Source organism: Gorilla gorilla, chromosome 21 (genome assembly GCF_029281585.2).
Source record: "Gorilla gorilla gorilla isolate KB3781 chromosome 21, NHGRI_mGorGor1-v2.1_pri, whole genome shotgun sequence".
Lineage (NCBI taxonomy): Eukaryota > Metazoa > Chordata > Mammalia > Primates > Hominidae > Gorilla > Gorilla gorilla.
In genome coordinates this window covers 11,040,432-11,059,813 of record NC_073245.2, presented here as the reverse complement: position 1 = coordinate 11,059,813, position 19,382 = coordinate 11,040,432, and the positions used below count along the sequence as shown (strand labels likewise).

The window sequence follows — 19,382 nt, the reverse complement described above, 5'->3', positions numbered from 1 at the left end:
CATGGGGAGGATGAACCAGGTTCCTGGTCCAGGCAGGCAGAGCTCTGGGGGTTCAAGGTCCAGTTCTGTCACTAACACAGGGGTCCTCGGAAGGCTGCCCCTACCACCTGTCCCATCCTGCCTGGGCCTCTTTTTCTCTGTCTGTGAGAGACAAGTGACGTGAGCCACAGCTGAGGTGTGGAGGCAGGCTGAGGTAACAGAGTGGGCAGGACTCCAGGCTTCCTAAAACACTGGTATTTTAAAATGAACCACATCCTGGCCCATAAAGCAAAGCTCACAAATGTAAAATAACTGAAATCATATAAAGTATGTTCTCCAACCATATGGAATCATAACAGAAATCAAAACAAAAAGTTAACTCTCTAAATACATGAAAATTAAGCAACATACTTCTAGAAAATCCTTGGATCAAAGTCACAAAAAAGAAATATATAGCACTGAATTAAAATGAAAATAAAAACATACAAAAATATGTGGGATATAACTAAAGGATTGCTGAGAAGAAACTTCATAGCACTAAATGCTTACATCAAAATAGAGGAAGGAATTCAAATCAATAACCAAAATTCTGACCTAAAGAACCTAGAAAAAGAAGAGCAAATTAACTCAAAGCAAGCAGAAGTAATAAAGGTAAGAACACAAGTCAATAAAAAAGAAAAACAAGAGAGAAAATGAAACAAAGTCAATTCTTCAAAAAAAATGAATAAAACTGACCAACTCCTAGAGAGACTGACAAATACAAAAAGAGAGAGGACACAGTCACCAATAACAAGAACGAAACAGGAGATATTACAATAGATCTGTAGCCACTGAAAGGATAATAAGAGAATACTAAGAACAACTTAATCCAACAACTCAGAATAGACCAATTCTTAAAAACCATAAACTACAACTCAGCCAAAATGAAACAGATAATCTGAATAGTTCCATTAAAGAAACTGAATTACACTTAACATTTAAAAAAATAAAATAAAAAAACAAAAACCAAAAATCTCCAGGCTCAGATGATTTCAGGAAGAATTCTACCAAACATTTAAAGAAGAATTAACACCAATTTTACAGTCACCTCTAGAAAATGTATGAGGAGAGAATACGTTCCACTCCATTTCATGAGACCAGTATTACGCTGGTATCAAAACCAGGCAAAGACTACACCAAAAAAAAAAAAAAAAAAAAAAATATATATATATATATATATATATATATATATATATAGACTAGTATATCCTATGAACTTACACACACAAAAAATCCTCAACAAAATATGAGCAAATTGAATTTAAAAATGTATAAAAAGAACTATATGCCATGACCAAGTATGATTTGTTCTAGGCATGCAAGACTGGTTAATAGTCACAAATCAATCAATGTAATCTACCATATCAATAAGCTATGGAAGAAAAATCATATGATCATATCAATTGATGCAGAAAAAAGCTTTTGACAAAATCCAACATGATAAATCCATTCAAGATTAAAAACTCTCAACAAACTAAGAATAAAGGGGAACTTCTTTAACCTGATAAAGAACATCTACAAAAAACCTACCCCTAACAATATACTTTACTGTGAAAGACTGAATACTTTGCTCCTAAGATTGGGAACGAGGAAAGAATGTTCTTTCTCATCACTCTTATTTAACATAATATTGGACATCCTGACCACTGCAATAAGGCAAGAAAAAGAAAAGACATTCATATTAGCAAGTAAGGAATAAAACTGTCCCTATTTGCAAATGACATGATAGTCTACCCTGAAATTCCCAAGGAATCTACCAAAAAAAAAAAAAAATCCTAAACACCTTGAATTCAGCAAGGTGACAGGATATAAGTTCAACGCAGGAAAATCAACTACATTTCTACATACTAACAATGAACATTTGAAAACCAAAACAAAGGACAGAATGCCATTTATAATCATCTCCCTTTCTGCTTTAAACAAATAACAAGGTATGCACAGGATCTATATGTTGAAAATTACAAATGATACTGATGGAAATCAAATAAAACCTAAATATTAATAAATGGAGAGATAAGATATATCATGTTCATAGCAAGAATGTCAATTCTCCCCAAACTAATCTATAGGTTTAATGCAACTCCTATGAAAATTCTAGCAAGGTTTTTCATAGATATACACCAGCTTACTCTAAAGTTTATATGAAAAGGCACAGAGGCCAGGTGCGGTGGCTCACGTCTGTAATCCCAGCACTTTGGGAGGCTAAGATGGGTGGGTCACGAGGTCAGGAGATCGAAACTATCCTGGCTAACATGGTAAAACCCCGTCTCTACTAAAAATACAAAAAATTAGCCAGGCATGGTGGCACACATCTGTAGTCCCAGCTACTCAGAAGGTTGAGGCAGGAGAATCACTTGAACCCAGGAGGCAGAGGTTGTAGTGAGCCAAGATCACACCATTGCGCTCCAGCCTGAGCCTTTTTGAGACAGAGCGAGACTCTGTCTCAAACAAAGAAAAAAAAAAAAAAAAGAAAGAAAAAAGAAAAAAAAAGAAAAGGCACAGAACCTAGAATAGCTACAACTACCTTGATGAAGAAAAAGTGGGAGGAATTATTCTACTCAATATTAAGGCCTACAATAATCAATACTGATAGAGTAATATTGACAGAGGAAGAGACAGAGATCAATGGAAAAGAACAAAGGATCCAGAGATAGATCCACAGATGTACAGACAACTGATTTTTGACAAACTTTCAAAAGTAATTCAATGAAGGAATAACAAATGACGTTGGGGCCATTGGACATCCATGGGTAAAAAATAAGCTGCTTGCCTGCCCAAGCTGGGTGGGAGGGTAAATTCAAGTCTTCTTTCCTTTTAATCAGATCAGAGGGAGGCCTCTGATCTCCCTAGGCATGTGTAAAATTCAGGCCTGATTAAAAAACCACCAGGTCCTGAAGGAGAAGTTCTCACACAATTTCTAAGCCTTGGCAGAACAACTGCCATTTTGGTTGTGGCAAAAGACAGCCTACCATCTCATCTGACACAGAAAGGGTACAGCAGAATGGAACACAATAGGTTTATATTTCTTAGCAAATCACAGTTTGCTCACTGAGGAGCACAAATTGCTGGAAGAGGCAAGACATGCCACAATGACCTAACAAAGAGGGCTACATGGAGGAAGCTATGGCTGAAAGGCATAGGAGGAAGATAGGGCCTCTGACCAGGAGGCAGAGCCATACCTCAGCTTTCACCGCCCATTTCCACAGAGATGACTCCTGGTGATCAGATTTTTTCCCCCTTTGTGTATTTTACTAAGAGCTGGACTAAGCGCTAAGCACTCTATGTGCTGACATCTCATTCCATTCTCAGAAAAACCCTGAGGTAGTACTATTGTGTCCCTCATTTCACAGTAATCAAAAAACAAAACAAAACACAACACATATCCCCTCCCTCACACACAAACCCCTCAAACAAATGTACTTAAAAAACAAATAGAGACAGGATCACAATTCTCTTTCAGTATTGCTGAACAGACAGAATGCTCTAATGAGCATGAATGGCCAATATAATTCCTAGGTTCTTCCACAGGTTTTGTCAATTTCTCTCCCAGTGGAAGTCCAGAGTGAAGAAGTCAAGAGACCACACTCCAAATGTCCCTCCCTTACCCACTAAGAGGGGCCAGGGTGTCAGGGAGTGTGCAACACCCAGAGGAGCAGCATTCTGCCGGCCAGGCCTGGCTCATTTCCCCCTTTCCTCCCTTTGTCTACTGTATGCAAAAGAGACCCAAGCCCTGCCCTCAAGGAGATCACAGGCAAGGAGGGAAGACCAACCCTAAGAAGGTAAATGTAAAATATCTGATTGATTAAATGCTTAAAAAATGATGTTTTGATCCAGGGCAGCACAGCAAAGACCTCATCTCTACAAAAAATAAAAAACTGGCTGGGCATGGTGGCACATGCCTGTAGACCCAATTATTTGGGAGGCTCAGGTGGGAGGGTCACTTGAGCCCAGTAAGTTGAGGCTGCTTGGCCTGTTTATAAGTGAGCTGATTGTGCCACTGTACTCCAGCCTGCCTGGGCAACAGAGGGAAACCTGACTCCAAAAAAAATAGTAAAATGTTTTGAAGCTGTAAGCCTGGGGGCCAGAGGAAGCTTCTCTAAGGAACTGACGTTTAAATCGGTAACCAAAAGATAAACAGGAATTGGCTACGTGAGGTCAGGGAGAGCACTTTAGACAGAGGGAAGAGGTCTGAAGAGGGCAGAAGAATGACACTGTGGCTGAAGCACAGGGACACGGGGAAGGCAGTACAAGGTGAGATTGAAGGGGTGAATGCTTTAAGGCCTCATCAAGGATTGTGCTCTTTATCCTAACAGCAATGAGTATTCCCTAAAGACTTTTAACTGTGGTAAAATATGCATAAAATTTACCATCTTAACCATTTTTAAATGTTCAGTACTGTTAAGCACATTAACACTGTTGTGCAATCACCTACCATCCATCTCCAGATCTCTTTTCATTTTGCAAAACAAACTCTGTACCCATTAATCACTAACTCCCCTTCCTATTCCCCTCTTGCCCCAGTATCTGGCAACCGCCATCCACTTTCTGTCTCTACAAATTTGACTAATCTAGGTACCTTTAATAGAATCACACAGAATTTGTCCTTTTGTGAATGGCTTATTTAATTTAGTATAATGTCTTCAAGGTTCATCCATGTTGTAGCACGGGCCAGAATTTCCTTCCTTTTTAAAGCCGAATAATATTCTACTGTATTTACACACCAAATTTTGTTCATCCATTCATCTTATCAATGGACAGCCAAGCTGCTTTCACCTTTTGGCTACTGTGAATAATGCTTCTATGAACATGGGTGTACAAATATCTTTTCAAGACCTACTTTCAATTCTTTTGGGTATATGCCCAGAAGTGGACATGCAGGATTATATGGTAATTTTTTGAAGAACTGTCATATTGTTTTCCACAGTGGCTGCACCATTTTACATTCCCAAGAGTGCACAAGAGTTCCAATTTCTCCATATCCTTGACAACGCTTGTTTATTTTCTGGTTATTTTGATACTACCCATTGTAATGGGTGTGAAGTGGCATCACTGAAGGGTTTTAAGCCAGAGTTGTTAACTATGATCTGATCTATGTTTGAAAGACTGGTCCAACTGCTACGTGGGAAATACACTGGACGGTGGCATGCAGGAGGGGAATATGTAAAAGACCTCCTCACACAGAAGCTGCATGGAAGAGGGCAGGAGAAATGAGGAGTGGCCAGAATGTGGAGGCCAGTGGTTTGAAAGTCTGTGAGGACTGGAATAGGTTCAAAGAGGGTATTGCTGATTAGATACTATTAAATGCAACAGGGTTTCTGGGCAGTTCGGAGGTTTGGTTAAGGTTTCATAACTGTGCATTTATAGTGATGCCAAGCTCACTCTAAAACTCTGAGGATGGCTAGGTGCGGTGGCTCATGCCTGTAATCCCATCACTTGAGGTCAGGAGTTCGAGACCAGCCTGGCCAACAGCAAAACCCCGTCTCTATTAAAAACGCAAAAATTGGCCGGGTGCAGTGGCTCACGCCTGTAAACCCAGCACTTTGGGAGGCCAAGGCAGGTGGATCACGAGGTCAGGAGATCGAGACCATCCTGGCTAACATGGTGAAACCCCATCTCTACTAAAATACAAAAAAAAAAATTGCCAGGCGTGGTGGTGGGCACCTGTAGTCCCAGCTACTCGGGAGGCTGAGGCAGGAGAATGGCGTGAACCCGGAAGGTAGAGCTTGCAGTGAGCCGAGATCGCGCCACTGCACTCCAGCCTGGGTGACAGAGCAAGACTCCGTCTCAAAAAACAAAACAAAACAAAACAAAAAAACGCAAAAATTAGCTGGGTGTGGTGGTGCACACCTGTAATCCCAGTTACTTGGGAAGCTGAGGCAGAAGAATTGCTTGAACAGTCACACTGTACTCCAGCCTGGGTGACAGAACTAGACTCCGTCTCAAAAAAATAAAATAAAATAAAAAATAAAACCCTGAGGAGGTCAATGAAGATGGGGGGAAAATCCCTATAATGGAATAAAGCAGACATAAATCAGCTTAACTATATATAAAACAGATAATTTCATTATACTGATTTTAAAAACAAGCACTAATCTAAGTACCTTTGGAACACACTACTCTGCCTACATCTTTTGTGGAACATAGTTAAAAGACAAAAAGAACTGGAAATAAGTCATTTGGAACTTTACTTAATAGGTTTGTTCTTGGTAGGCACTGATGTAGCAATTCAGAAAATATTTGTGTGTATTCTAGGATCAAATAAATAAGTAAATACATTGATGCTGCTGGGAATCAGGGTTCTCACCACAGGAGAAGGGAGATATAAGTACGGAATAAGAGAAAAAGAATCCTGTAGTGTTATATTAAAAACAGAGGTGGCAATTTAAACTTATAAGGAAAAATTTTCCTAGCTCTATCTGCTGAAAAGGTCTAGAATCATACTACTGTATGATACCAACTATATGACACTCTAGAAAAGGCAAAACTATGGAGACAGTAAAAAGATCAGTGGTTGCCAGCAGTTAGGGAAAAGGGAGTGAAGAATAGGAGAAGCACAGATTTTTAGGGTAGTCAAACTATTCTGTGTGATACTCTGATAGACACACATTCTCATGTTTGTCAAAACCCACAGATTGCACAACAGCAAGCTTGAGCCCTAATAATGATGTGTCAGTGTAGACTCATTAGTTGTAACAAATGAATCATTATGTATGGGATATTGACACAGGGAAGCTGTGAACTGTGGGTGTATGGGAGCAGGAGGTAATATGGGAATGCTCTGCACTTTCTGCTCAATTTTGCTTGTACCTAAAACGACCCTAAAGAAAATAATTTTTTTTTTAAATAAGTTGGAGATTGGGGTTGGGGACCCAATGAGGCACACATCCTCCCAGGAGTCTGCTCTGACTCAATGAGTTGCCCGAGCTCCACCTCTACTCTGCAGCCACCACAGCACTTGTGGACTCTTGACTGCATCATCTTGTTTCATGTGGCATTTCCTATGTAAGTCTCCTCTTCAAATACATAAAAAACAGAAAAGAAAATTAGGAAGTTGTGCCCAGAAATAAAAGGTTCTTCCATTCACCTTCCTTAATTTTCTGGACACATCCACCCTATTCCTTATATCTTGCCATTAGTTCTCTCTTCTTTTTCCCAGGGAAGAGACATCATTTAGAAGTACCTGTGGAAGTCACCCAGGTGTTCTGCATCGATATAATCATCCAAGTTCAGGGTCAAGTCTGCCACTTGCTGTGAGCCATATTCCTAGATGAGTGAAAATAGAAAGTGAGAGACTGGGATATTTCTGGCTAAGAGTGGGAGGGTGAAGGTAGAGTAACAAAGTCTTCAACCTAAAGAAATATTCACATATGTCCACAGAGACATATATAAGGACTGTTTATATGAAATACCTTCCTAAGGCTTGGAGACTTCTCTGATTTAGGAATATTGCCTTTCCAAGGCAGAGACTAAAACACCTACTTCCCAGGCTCTTTTGCAAAAGGGCTCAGGCATGGTAATTGAGGTGTTGAACTGATGCATCAACTTTGATCTGGAGGTGAGCAACACAGAGAGGCAGACCCAGCAAGGGGCAGGCATCTTGCTAATGAGGGTAGCAGCAGAGGCCAGGGGGTCACATCAGCAGCTTAAAAGAAGGGTGCACCAGGGCAGACAGAATCAGCCAGTATCTAATACTGGGCAGTGGTGGTGGCAGCAGTGGTTTCCAGGGCATGATTTGGGACACTGCTTCTGGAAACCTAGCCTTAAACCCGTTTCAATGAGCTATCCTGGTTCTTTTTGTTTTGTTTTGTTTTGAGACAGAGGCTTGCTCTATCGCCCAGGCTGGAGTTCAGTGGCACAATCTCAGCTCACAGCAAACTCTGCCTCTTGGGTTCAAGGGATGCTCCTACCTCAGCCTCCCAAGTAGCTGGGATTACAGGCACCCACGACCACGCCCGGCTAAGTTTTAAAAATATTTTTAGTAGAGACAGGGTTTCACCATATTGACCAGGCTGGTCTCAAACTCCTGACCTCAAGTGATCCACCTGCCTTAGCCTCCCAAAGTGCTGGGATTACAGGTGCGAGCCACTGCGCCTGGGTGATCCTGGTTCTTTTAATAAACCCTTTTTGCTTAAACTAACCCAAGAGGTTTTTGTTGTTTGAAACCAAGAACCCTATCTGACACGAGATCTAAATGTTCATCAAAAGGGAAAGGAATAAAGAAATTATGGTGCTATGAGAAACTATATAATAGTTAAAACAAATAAGGTTTATCTATATGTATTTCCATGTCAAGGTCTTGCCTCCAAAACACCGAGTGAAAAAAAAGCAAAGTGCAGAATAATACATACAGCAGGATACTTCTACATGGTCACACCCAAACCACTAAGACAAAAGTTAACAAAAAGAAAGTCACTGCCCTTGTGGCACTTATAGTCCCATGGCAGAATAAAAGCAAAGCACAAATAAGTACACAATTACAAGCTGCAATGAGTGTCAGGCAGGAAAATAAAATGATGGCGTAAAGAGACATAATTTAGATTTTTTTTGGGAGTAGGAGTGGGTAGTCAGAACTGAACTTTTTGAGGAAGTCAAAAATGAAAGAGAATTGTCCAGGATGAAGGAATGGTGAAGGGCTGTGTGAGTGGCAGATGGGGGAGGGGAAGAGCCTTCCAGCATAGGAAATGTAAAGTGCAAGGGCTCCAAGGCAGCAAAGAATTCAATTTATTTAAGGAACTGAAGTAGCCCATTGAGGTTACTTAAGTTTTTCCCTTCTATCTTGTCACTGAATAGATTTACCTTATTTAACCATTCCCCTGTTGACAGAAAGCCCCTCCTTCTTAATTCCAGGTGGTGGATACCTTTGTGCATGAAGGTTTTCTATACTTAGGGTTCTCACCTTAAGATAAAGTTCCAGAAGTGGGATCACTAGGTAAGGGCTACACGAACATTGAAGCTCTGGATTCGTACCGTTAAATGGGTTTCAAAACAGCCATTCCTATCCCCATCTCATCAGCAGACTCACGTGTCTCAGAGACTCACCAGCACATTGAGGATCATGCTACTCTCCACGGTGATGGCTTTCACAAGGAGCTTTCTGGACCCATCCTTATACTCATACCGGAGGACATACAGGTCTTTATTGTTGTTCCACCCAGCTGGCAGCAGTTCTGACTTCTTATCATTGGGACCCGGCTGGGAAGACACCACAGTTGAGAGGAGAAAGATCATGAACTCAAAACACAGAACTATAAAGAACCTCACGAGATAAGCTAATCTTACCCACCTCACTTCACAGATGAAGATGTGGAGGTCAAGAGAAATGACTTGCCCAAGATCCTACAGTGAGAGGGAGGTCTAGGGCCCAGGTCTCTGGGCTTCTGTTCTACTGCGCTCTCCCTCATATTGAGCTACCTTTCTGACACAGCACTGGAACCTGTCAAGAATCTGCAGTGTTGGTTTAATAATTATCTCTTCCCCATTCCCACTGCTAAGAATAAAGCCATTCATCTTGAGGAATACTGCGAAGTTCTAAGTAGTGTTTTTCAAAGTTTGGACGTTAGGCTAACTTCAATAGGATTACCAAGGTGTTGACTAAAAACACAGATCCGAATACACGCTAACTGACTGCAGTGATGTACAAAAATTATTATTTCATAATACACAAAATGTAGCACATGTACAAATAACAAAGAATTATAAAATGTCTCTACCACCAGCTTAAGAAATAGAACATCAGCAATACTGCTAAAGCCTTGGGTAGCATACTCCAATAAATGTCCCTCCTTCCCCTTCAAGGGTAATCACCACTCTTAAACAATTTCTTTACTTTTCCTTAGAGTTATATTACTATACATGCAACCATAAAAATATAGCTTCAAATGTTTTTGAATTTAAAATAAACAGCATCACTTCTGTCATTTGCCTTTTTTATTCGATAGTTTTTGGAAATGTATCCATGTCAATGCATTTAACTACAGCTGATTCACATTCACAGCTACACAGCATTCTGTATGACTATGCTGCAATTTATACATCTACTTGTTGATGGTGATTTGGAGTATTTCCAGCTTATTTGTTTTGCTATTATAAACAATGCTGCTATGAACATTCTTGTACACATCTGGTACACATGTGGATAAATTTCTACACAGTATGCATGGAGGAAAAGCTTTTAATTTATAAGATAAAGTCAAGTTGTTTTCTAAAGAGTTACCGATTTATACTCCCACTAGCAATGTATGAAAGCTCCTGTTGCTCCGTGTAGTTGGCAGCATTGCTATTGTTGCTTGCCAATCTAGTAGGGGTAAAATGCTTGCCATTTTCATGCTTGTCAGCCTGGTGGGTGTAAAATACATCTTTTATTGTGAGTTGTGATGTCTTCCTCTTTTCTTTTTTAAAAATCCTAAGACTTTCCATACTAAAGTTTGAGAAATAGTTCTCAAATTATTTCTACAGGAAAAATAATATAGTGATTTCTAGGTGGGGAAGATTTCTTAAACAAAATCCATAAAAGAAAATGCTGCCTTTAACACTGTCCATGATTGAAAGCTTCTGGTCTACAGAGACACTACTAAATTAATAAGGAGCCACAGGCTAGGAAGAGACATTTGCCATGGCTGCAAAGGAAAGAAATTAATAACCTCTACCTAAAGGGAATGCCTGGAAAATGAACAATAACAATTGGGAACTCCAAAAAGTGGCAAAAGATATGAACAAGAAAAAGAGCGGCTAATAGTGTCTAAAGAGTTATTCAATTTTACTAGCAATCAGAGAAGCAGAACTGAAATAAAGAGACACTAAGTTATATGATTCGGACTGTTATTACCCAGTTTTCTATTTTTTGCCAGATGTCTGTGTAGGTGTGGGGAGAATGGGAACCTCCAGTCCCTGCTGGTGGGCATTTAAACTTGTACAGCCCCTTCGGGGAGCAATCTGGCAGTTTTTAGTGCAATTAGGTGAGCCAGTATCCTATGATCCAAAATCCCTACTCCCAGAAGAAACCCTGTGCACAGGGTACATAACAAAGGATCTTCATTATCGCCTTGGCTAAGGTAGCAAAAGTGGAGATAAAATGCAAAATATGCTTACAGTGGAATACTATATAGCAGTCAGAAGGAATAAACCAGATCTAATGATCGTATTATATATAAAAGAAAAAATATGATTTAAAGAAAAGTTCCCCAAAAAATGAGGTTTACATTCCAGTACCACTTATGTAAAAATTTTAAAAAGCACAAAAAAATGCTATAATCTTTTTTCATGGATGTATATTTATATTGCTCACCATGGGGCAGGTGGACTGGGAAGATCTGTAGTCATGAGAATACAGCGGGAGGGAGTGGGACCGGAGATGAAGAAAATGGAAAAGACAAAGGTCCAGCAAAGCAAAACTTCACACACCAAGGACAAGGGGAGACCACACATTGAGAATTGCCGGCCTCTCCTGTTTCGTCACCCCTGGTGTTCAGAAATCCTCTGGGGAAAGAGATCCCAAATAAAATTCAGGATGCCGCAACTGTCATGGTTTAAAACCTGGCTGGATGACAATGAAATTCATAGGCCTGAAGCGTAGAAATGAGAGTGAGGAAAAAGAAAAGTAAAACTAATCAAACCATTCTTCTGAGAAAAAGAAACTATCCCCTCACCCCAAACTGGGTAAATTTCCCGAATATGTTTAGTGTTTAGTGTCGTGGATTTGTTTACTTCGGAAGCCAGGAATTTGATGACATCCTCATCTTTGCTCTGGCAAAGGCCTTTAAATTTATATTATATCCTCCATGTACAGCATTCAATCCACCAGAGTTCTCTCTTGGAATATAAACAATTTGGTCTGCTCACCACCCCATCACCTTTGGCTTCCAGGGTTACAGAAAATCCCTGAAGTCAGGTGAAACTGATGTCTCTAACTGCAGTGCAACTGATGTTCCCCAGTAAACAGAGGACAGACCCTGGTGATATCAGGCCAAACATGGTCTGCAACTGCCCTGTAAACCCTGACATCAAATATCAAGAGTCCCAGAAAGCCACAGTTGGAAAGTAGCCTAAGTACACAGTCACGTGGTTTAACTTCCTCTGATGAAAAATCAAAGGCCTGAGGCTGAGTGCGGTGGCTCGTGCCTGTAATCCCAGCCCTTTGGGAGGCAGAGGCAGGCAGATCACTTGAAGTCAGGAGTTTGAGACCAGCCTGGCAAACATGGTGAAACCCCGTCTCTACTAAAAATACAAAAAAAATTAGCCAGGCATGGTGGCGGGGACCTGTAATCCCAGCTACTGAGGATGCTGGGGCAGAATTGCCGGAACCCAGGAGGCAGAGGTTGCAGTGAGCCAAGATAGCACCACTGCACTCCAGCCTGAGTGACAGAGTGAGACATCTCGGATTAAAAAGAAAAGAAAAAGAAAAAGAAAAGAAAACTCTACGGCCTGAGATGGTCAGAGAGCTGCCCAAGGTCTCAGCAAGTCAGGTGTAGGGCTGTGCTTGGAATTCAGAGCTCCTGATTGCCCAGGCTATGGCTAGAGAAGGTTTTTCCCAGCCAGGTCCACAAGACTGGCCCTAAGAGAATAAAGGTAATTGTCTTCTTAGGCAAAATCCTGGCACTGGAAGCATTCTTTAATGGCCATGAATTTGCCCCAATGCCTCTGAACTAAAATTCACCCAAAGAAACTTAAACAGATCATTTTGGGCATTTTCTCTCTTTCATCATAATCCTTAGATTTCCCACAACAGAAAACAAAATTCTCTAACTTATGTCGATAACCACCTAAGTCATCCCTTACCTATCCCCTTGGCACCTAAACCACTTGACAAAGCTGTAAAGTTCTTGTGAGGAGTGGTTCTGACTTCAAGAAAGAAATCCAAATTCAAGTACTGGATTTTTGTTGAAGCCAGTGGCTGCACTGATTTTCTAATCAAGTTTTATGTACACAATTCCCCTGTAACAGAGGAGGCAAAACCTAAGAGAAAGCAGACAATCTAGCTTTCCATTTAACTGTCAACTTGTATAGTCAAGCACACACTCTTGGGACCTTCCTCTCCTTCTTATCACCCCCAGAAGGGTGGAAACAGCAGATGGCTGGAGAGGCAACACAAATATCCTCTGAACTTGGAAAACACAATTGAGTCAGCTGAGTTGGCTGGCCCCAGGCTGAAAAATTAAACCTCTTTTTAAATAAACTAATAGGAAAGATGCCTCTCCAGTTTCCACTCTGAACGAAAGTAGACTCAGCAGAAGCGACAGAAGGACAAGTGCAACCTGAGCCCCAATGGCAATCAAGGAGAAAAGGCAGAGAGAAGCAAAAATACACCACACTCTAGTTTGCAATCCAAACACTCATTCCTTCGGGGGCATGCAAGATTTAGTGCTGGGGTAGATAGAGGAAAGGTGGCAATGCCTTACAAAAACCTCATTCCCCAGGCTCCTGGGCCTCCCCAAAGATGTCTGAAACCAGCATCTTTTTCTGGCCTGCAGCAGCTCAACGAATAGCACCATGAACAGAGAAAAATTAGATGGACCTTGGGGAATTGGTCAAGGACCTTTTTTTAAAAAAAAAAAAAAAAACAGTATTAAAATGAGATTGTATTCTTTCTGTACATTTCATCTGAAAATTTTGGAGCCTTGAGTGTATGGCAAGGTGGTAATGCCAGCTAGAAGGTATCGACTTATGTGAACTCACGTCCCTAAACTGTCAAAGTGATTCAGACAGCATGAGTGAGGGTAAGAAATGTAGGAGCAGATCCACAGTGATTGATATTTATTTGTGGAATGGCAAGAAGAGAAGGGTATCAGACACACCCTCTAGAACAAGTTCCTCAGCAGAGGTGGATGGGGTTCTGACAGTGTGGCAGAGTAGAAGTAGCTAGCTAGAAGTAGGTAAGGGGAGTGAGGTACATGAGGAGGGACAGAGTGCAAAGCAGAGCTGTTCCGTCTGAAGGACAAGACAAAGGGCAGGGGGAGCTGAGGGCCAGTGGAGGAGATCCCAGGTCAAAATCAAATCTTACTCCTCTTCTCAGCCCCACTGTCCCCTGCACCATCCCACATACCAGCTTCTTTGAAGAATCTAGGAAAAGTTGAAATAAAATGACTGGGGCAAGTGAAGAGCTGCTTAAGATTAAAAAGCTGGAGTAAGACAAGTGGGGAGACAAGATTTCTCTTAGGGGAACTATGCATTGAAAGAGGGGCCTGACGCTGAAATGGGGGTGCTGTCTCTACCTGGTCCCAAGGTCTGAAATGCTGAAAGACATTTTGAAGGTATGTGGAATGAAGAGCAGCACAAAGAGAAAGGTCAGGGACAGATGTGTTCGGGAAGGTGAAATGGTTCCTGCTTCCAGGTATGTGTGTGTGAAAGGCTAGCTGTTCTTTTCCATCCTCGTCTCCAGTCTTAGAGCCCATTTGAGAGATGAAGTATGTGTGAGTTTGGAGGTGGGAATGGGGATCCTGAGTGTGTACCTGGGGTCCCAGTGAGATAATTGAGGTCTGGGGAAAAAAAGAGCCAGAAATCCCTGACGGTTCTTGTGTTCTGATTCCTGCTGGAGTGGGTAAAGTGTGAGAGGGGTATCGTGGTCTTGATCTTTAGTTCTAAGAGACAGAGAGGAATAGGGACAGCAGTGAGGGGTGGGGGAAAGGGGATACTTGTCTAAGTGCTCAGAATGTATAAAGCAAGTTTGAAGAGAGGTCCCTAAAGCTATGTCAGGAGAGGAGAATTAAGACTCTATTTGAGAAGCTAAAAAAAATGATTAGAGGAGTTGAGAACTGAAGCAGTCAAAAAGGAGAGGAAGGGTGAAATCTCATTGCAAGATGCAATAGGTGGGGTGGTCTGTTTCCCATGGCTAGTCTTGGTTCTGAGAGTGAGAGAACAGTGACAGTGAGGGGCAGGCATGGAGGCAGGCCCACTTCTCCCAGGAAGCAGATGTCTAGGATGATGTGGATGTGGGGGATGAGGGTCACAGGGAAGAGACAGGAAAGAAAGAAGGATGCTAGAGCAAAGAATTAGTGAGGTGGGTTGGGTCCAGCAATCCTAGAACTCTGTGGGGATGACAACGACGTCCCTAGCTGTAAGAGGTGGAGCCTGGGGATGGGAGAAGAGGGGCTGGCCCTATGGGGACAACTATGAGGAGAAAATCTTATATGACCCTCACACCCAGAGTGTATGTGTGTACGACTCTGGGGGTGACTGTTTCCTAGAGCTTGAGTTGGGGATGGCAGTAGCGAGTGGTCTATGCTGGGCCCTTCAGTAAAGGGTGAAAGGCGTGTGAACTCTCTGGGCCCATGCTAACGGGTGAAAAAAGGGCCCTGGCCTGGGGCTGAGTAGGTCAAAGCTCACTCCTGTACCTGTGCTTGGATCCAGATGTTTGGTGGAGGCTCTAGTGTGGTATGAGGGCGGAACTGAGTCAGTCCCCTCACCCCGAGGCTGGGTGGTAAGGAGTTCAGTGGGGATCAGGTGGGTGAGAAGTGCTCTGGGGAGCTAAACTCCTGTCTAGATTCTTTTCCATTCTATGGAATGCTAGGTCCACACAGTCCTGGCCTGAGAGGCTGCCAAGCTGTGTTGAAGCGAGTGTCTGCCCTTGAGTTTACAAATCATGTTGTGCCAGCTGTGCTGTGAGGGACTCTGGGCTGGGATGGGGCAGGTGAGCAACCTCCGACCCGCAGGTTTTACCAACGCTGCCATGTGCCCCAGGCCCTGCATTGGGAGAGGCGGGGAAATCGGGCGCTCTGGACCAGGCCTCCGGTACTCTGAGTTTGGGCAGAAGACAGTTCCCTCCTCCACCCTGGCCGGCTCCGTGGCGTACCTGGTCACCGACACCCAAGCCGTAGTAGCCGTGTGTCACCACTTCCCAATGCAAGAAGCAGACGAGCGCGTCCTGCGTGCAGGTGATGGCCGGCGCTGCCGATGCGAACAGTACCTCCAGGCCCGCCATGAGCGCCCGCGACTTCGGCGTCTGGAGGAAAGAAGGGGGCGGGGGTAGTGCAGTCAGCCGGCTCCGCGGCCGGGGTAGCTATAACTCCGCTTCCCTCTTGCGCTGGTTCTTGCCGAGTCCACACCTGAGACCAAAATGGAGACGCCCGGGGACGGGGCGGGGCGGGGAAGCCGGAAGTAGTCCCCCCAGCGGGCGCAACTGCGTGAGGCGCGCCGGGCTGGCAACGCGAGCGCAGCACCAAAAGGTTCCGCCAGGGAGTGCGAGCGGGGCGAGGCCCCTCAAAGCCGGAAGCCGGGTCTTCGCAGCAGTCGACAGGGTCGCCTGACGCGGGCACAGCGTCCTCCAAGAGGCCACCTTGCTGAGAGGCAGACTTCCCATCCACAAAATGGGGTATGCTAGGCCGGGGAAGGGGCTGGGAAATGTGGCTAAAATACATTCTTAATAATCGTTAACACGTTCGCAGTGCTTGCTACCGTCCACATTATTCTAAATGTTTTACTTGTATTCATTTATTTAATCTTGACAACCCAACTCTATGCAGTTGATATTAACGATTAATGTGCCTCATTGCACAGATGAGGAAACTGAGGCACAGAGGGATAATTTGACCAAGATGACAACAGCCAGCCGGTGAACGGCTGAAATGGTTATGGGAACCTGGCAGTCTGGCTTCTAAGATAACATTTATTAAGTGTTTATTGTGTGCTACATTGTGCGCTAAAACCTTTACATCACCTTCTCAACAACTCTGTGAAGTATGGACCGTTATTATCCCCATTTTGCAGATGACAAAACGGCTCAGAGTTGAAACCACTTCTCCAAGGAGACACAACTGCTGCCCGCAGAGCTGAAGCTCCTGACCCACTACCAAATTTCAATCATTTATTTGCCTACCCCCTTTATGATTTTTACCACCCATTACTTCAACAAGTTTCATGAAATCCACGTATTGTTTTTACCCAAATAAATTTAGTTTCCCCATCCCAGTCACTAACCTGGTTCAAGCTCCTGTCATCTTTCACTTGGATGCCTGGCATCAGCCTCAGAACTGCCCCATTCCATTCCTGTCTGTCTCTAGTCTGTACTGCACTCCGCAACCAGAGAGATTCTGTTAGAAAACAAGTCAGATCGGCCAGGTGTGGCGGCTCATGCCTGTAATCCCAGCACTTTGGGAGGCCGAGGCAGGTGGATCACTTGAGGTCAGGAGTTTGAGACCAGCCTGGCCAACATGGTGAAACCCTGTCTCTACTAAAAATACAAAAATTAGCTGGGTGTGGTGGCGCACGCCTTTAGTCCCAGGTACTCGGGAGGCTGAGGCATGAGAATCAATCGAACCCGGGAGGTGGAGGTGGAGGTTGCAGTGAGCCAAGATCGCACCATTGCACTTCAGCCTGGGCAACAGAGCGATCCTCTGTCTCAAAAAAGAAAAAAAAAAAAAAAAAAGAAAAGTCAGATCACATCCGTTGGCTCAAAATCGTCACACTCAATGGAAAAGTAAAGTCCTCCCCATGGTCTGCAGGAACCTGCATGTGGTCTACCATCTCCTGCCCCAGCCCTGCCAGCCCTGTACCTCTCTGATTCAATCTCCTTCAACTGTCCTCTCATCCCCTTTATACCTGCAATAACCTTGGCTCCCCCTCTTCTCTCACATCTACATCTGGTCCAACAGCAAAGCTAGTTGACTCCACTCTCAAAATATATTATGAATCTGACCACTTCCCATCACCTTCACTGCTTCCACTCTGGTCTGATCCTCCAGCATCTCACACTTAGACTATTGCAGTAGCTTCCCAGCCAGTTTCCCTGTTTCATGTGTTCTGTTTAGGCCTTTGCGTTCCTCTTCCTGGAATGCTCTTTTCCCAGATATCTGCATGTCTTGCTTCTTCATTTCAAGTGGCTCCATCCCTCACTGCTACCATCCTCAACAGAGGGCTTCCCAGACCATTCCATCCAAAATAACCTTCTCCCGTCTTTAATCCCTCTCTGGCTTTTTTTTTTTTTCCTGCAAAGCATTAATCGTAACCTGAAACTATGTTAGGTGTTTATTTCTTTGCTTATTTAATGACTGTCTTTCCACTAGACTGTGACAAAGGAACAGGGAGCGTATCTACCTTGTGCACATATGTACCTGAGTGCCTTCTGGGATCAATCTATACTTATTGAAAGACAGAATGAATACTGAATGAAGGAATGAATTCTTGGCCTAGCCCCAACCCAATCAGGGCACTCTTACCTTTTTATAGTCCATCACTCCCTTTGTCAGCTGGCCCTGTGCCTCTCCAAATTTTGTGTTCCTAAAGTTTCCTTGAGACAACCAGATTCTTGAACCCCTTCTGCAAAGATTCTGGATGAGAAGGTCTGAGGAAGAGTGCATGTATGTTGACTACATTCTGGGTGACACTAAAGCTAGTGGCTGTGGAACTCCTCTCTGAGATGTACTGCCTGTGGCATAAAGCTATTTGCCCTTTCTACTGAGAAGTTCTGCACTTTCAGTCTTCCCTGCTTTTGCTTGCTCTGTCCCTTCTGTTTGTAATGCCCTTATCCAGTTATGGAAAATTTCTACAGATTCATTCCGTCAATAAACTTTCATAGGCTGGGCTGCCATGAACCATAGTGCAGGGTGTCCACTTAAGGTGCCTACTTAGTGGCAGCCCATTCCTAAATGCCTACTGTGGGCCAGACACAGATGAACAGGTTTCTGTCCCTATAGAGCTCACTGTCTAGTGTTTAAAAAAAAAAAAAAAGCACTGGCCAGGCACGGTGGCTCACACCTGTAATCCCAGCACTTTGGGAGGCTGAGGCAGGTGGATCACGAGGTCAGGAGTTCAAGACCAGCCTGGCCAACATGGTGAAACCCTGTCTCTACTAAAAATACAAAAATTAGCCAGGAGTGGTGGCAGGCACCTGTAATACCACCTATTCGGGAGGCTGAGGCAGGAGAATCGCTTGAACCTGGGACGTAGAGGTTGCAGTGAGCCGAGATCAAGCCACTGCACTATAGCCTGGGTGATAAAGAGAGACTGTCTCAAAAAAAAAAAAAAAAGTGGATTAAGGATCAAAAGGTGTTCCAGTAAAAGGAAACAGTATGTGCAAAGGCATGGTGGAATGCAGCTAGCTCTGTGGGATTACAAGGTCAATGTTGCCTCCTGAGTGAGGTTTCCCTCTTCTCTTTGCCCATGATTAATTGCACTTTCCTCAGTGTGCTTGGCATCAGTGGGCTATCAAGGGGTGGGCATGGGACAGTGAGAGCTATCAGCCTTAGTCAGGTGGAGAATTTTATCATTGAAGTTGATTCAAATTGCTGGTACATGATGATAGTAAAAAGTGGACTGGCTTTTGGTCTGTTTTATTACTGCTTTTACGTCTTTTACAGCAAATGTACCCACTCCTTGTCTGCACCAGGGCAGACAGCTCCGTCACCCCCACCCCTTGGTTCAACACTGCTTTGCAT

The 19,382-nt window shown here is 43.3% G+C and overlaps 1 protein-coding gene and 1 long non-coding RNA gene across 4 annotated transcripts in view; one reads left to right on the top strand and one right to left on the bottom strand.

Annotated features, from left to right (window-relative positions):
- PSMF1 (proteasome inhibitor subunit 1) overlaps positions 1-19,382 on the bottom strand; it is a 53,338-nt gene that overhangs the window by 32,740 nt on the left and 1,216 nt on the right. For 2 of the 3 annotated variants that reach the window (XM_019017223.4, XM_063702362.1), the window contains exons 2-5: positions 16,927-17,039; positions 15,803-15,952; positions 9,058-9,210; positions 7,199-7,281 (exon numbers count right to left, since the gene is read on the bottom strand). In XM_019017223.4, coding sequence (XP_018872768.3) covers positions 7,199-7,281; positions 9,058-9,210; positions 15,803-15,952; positions 16,927-16,968 — 428 coding nt within the window. In that variant the 5' untranslated portion in view covers positions 16,969-17,039. The remainder of the gene's footprint in view (positions 1-7,198; positions 7,282-9,057; positions 9,211-15,802; positions 15,953-16,926; positions 17,040-19,382) is intronic. The other variant, XM_004061657.4, reaches the window with a different exon arrangement.
- Positions 16,177-19,382, top strand: part of LOC129528991 (uncharacterized) — an 85,206-nt gene continuing 82,000 nt past the window's right edge. The window contains exon 1 of the long non-coding RNA XR_008674355.2: positions 16,177-16,321. This is a non-coding gene — a long non-coding RNA (uncharacterized lncRNA). The remainder of the gene's footprint in view (positions 16,322-19,382) is intronic.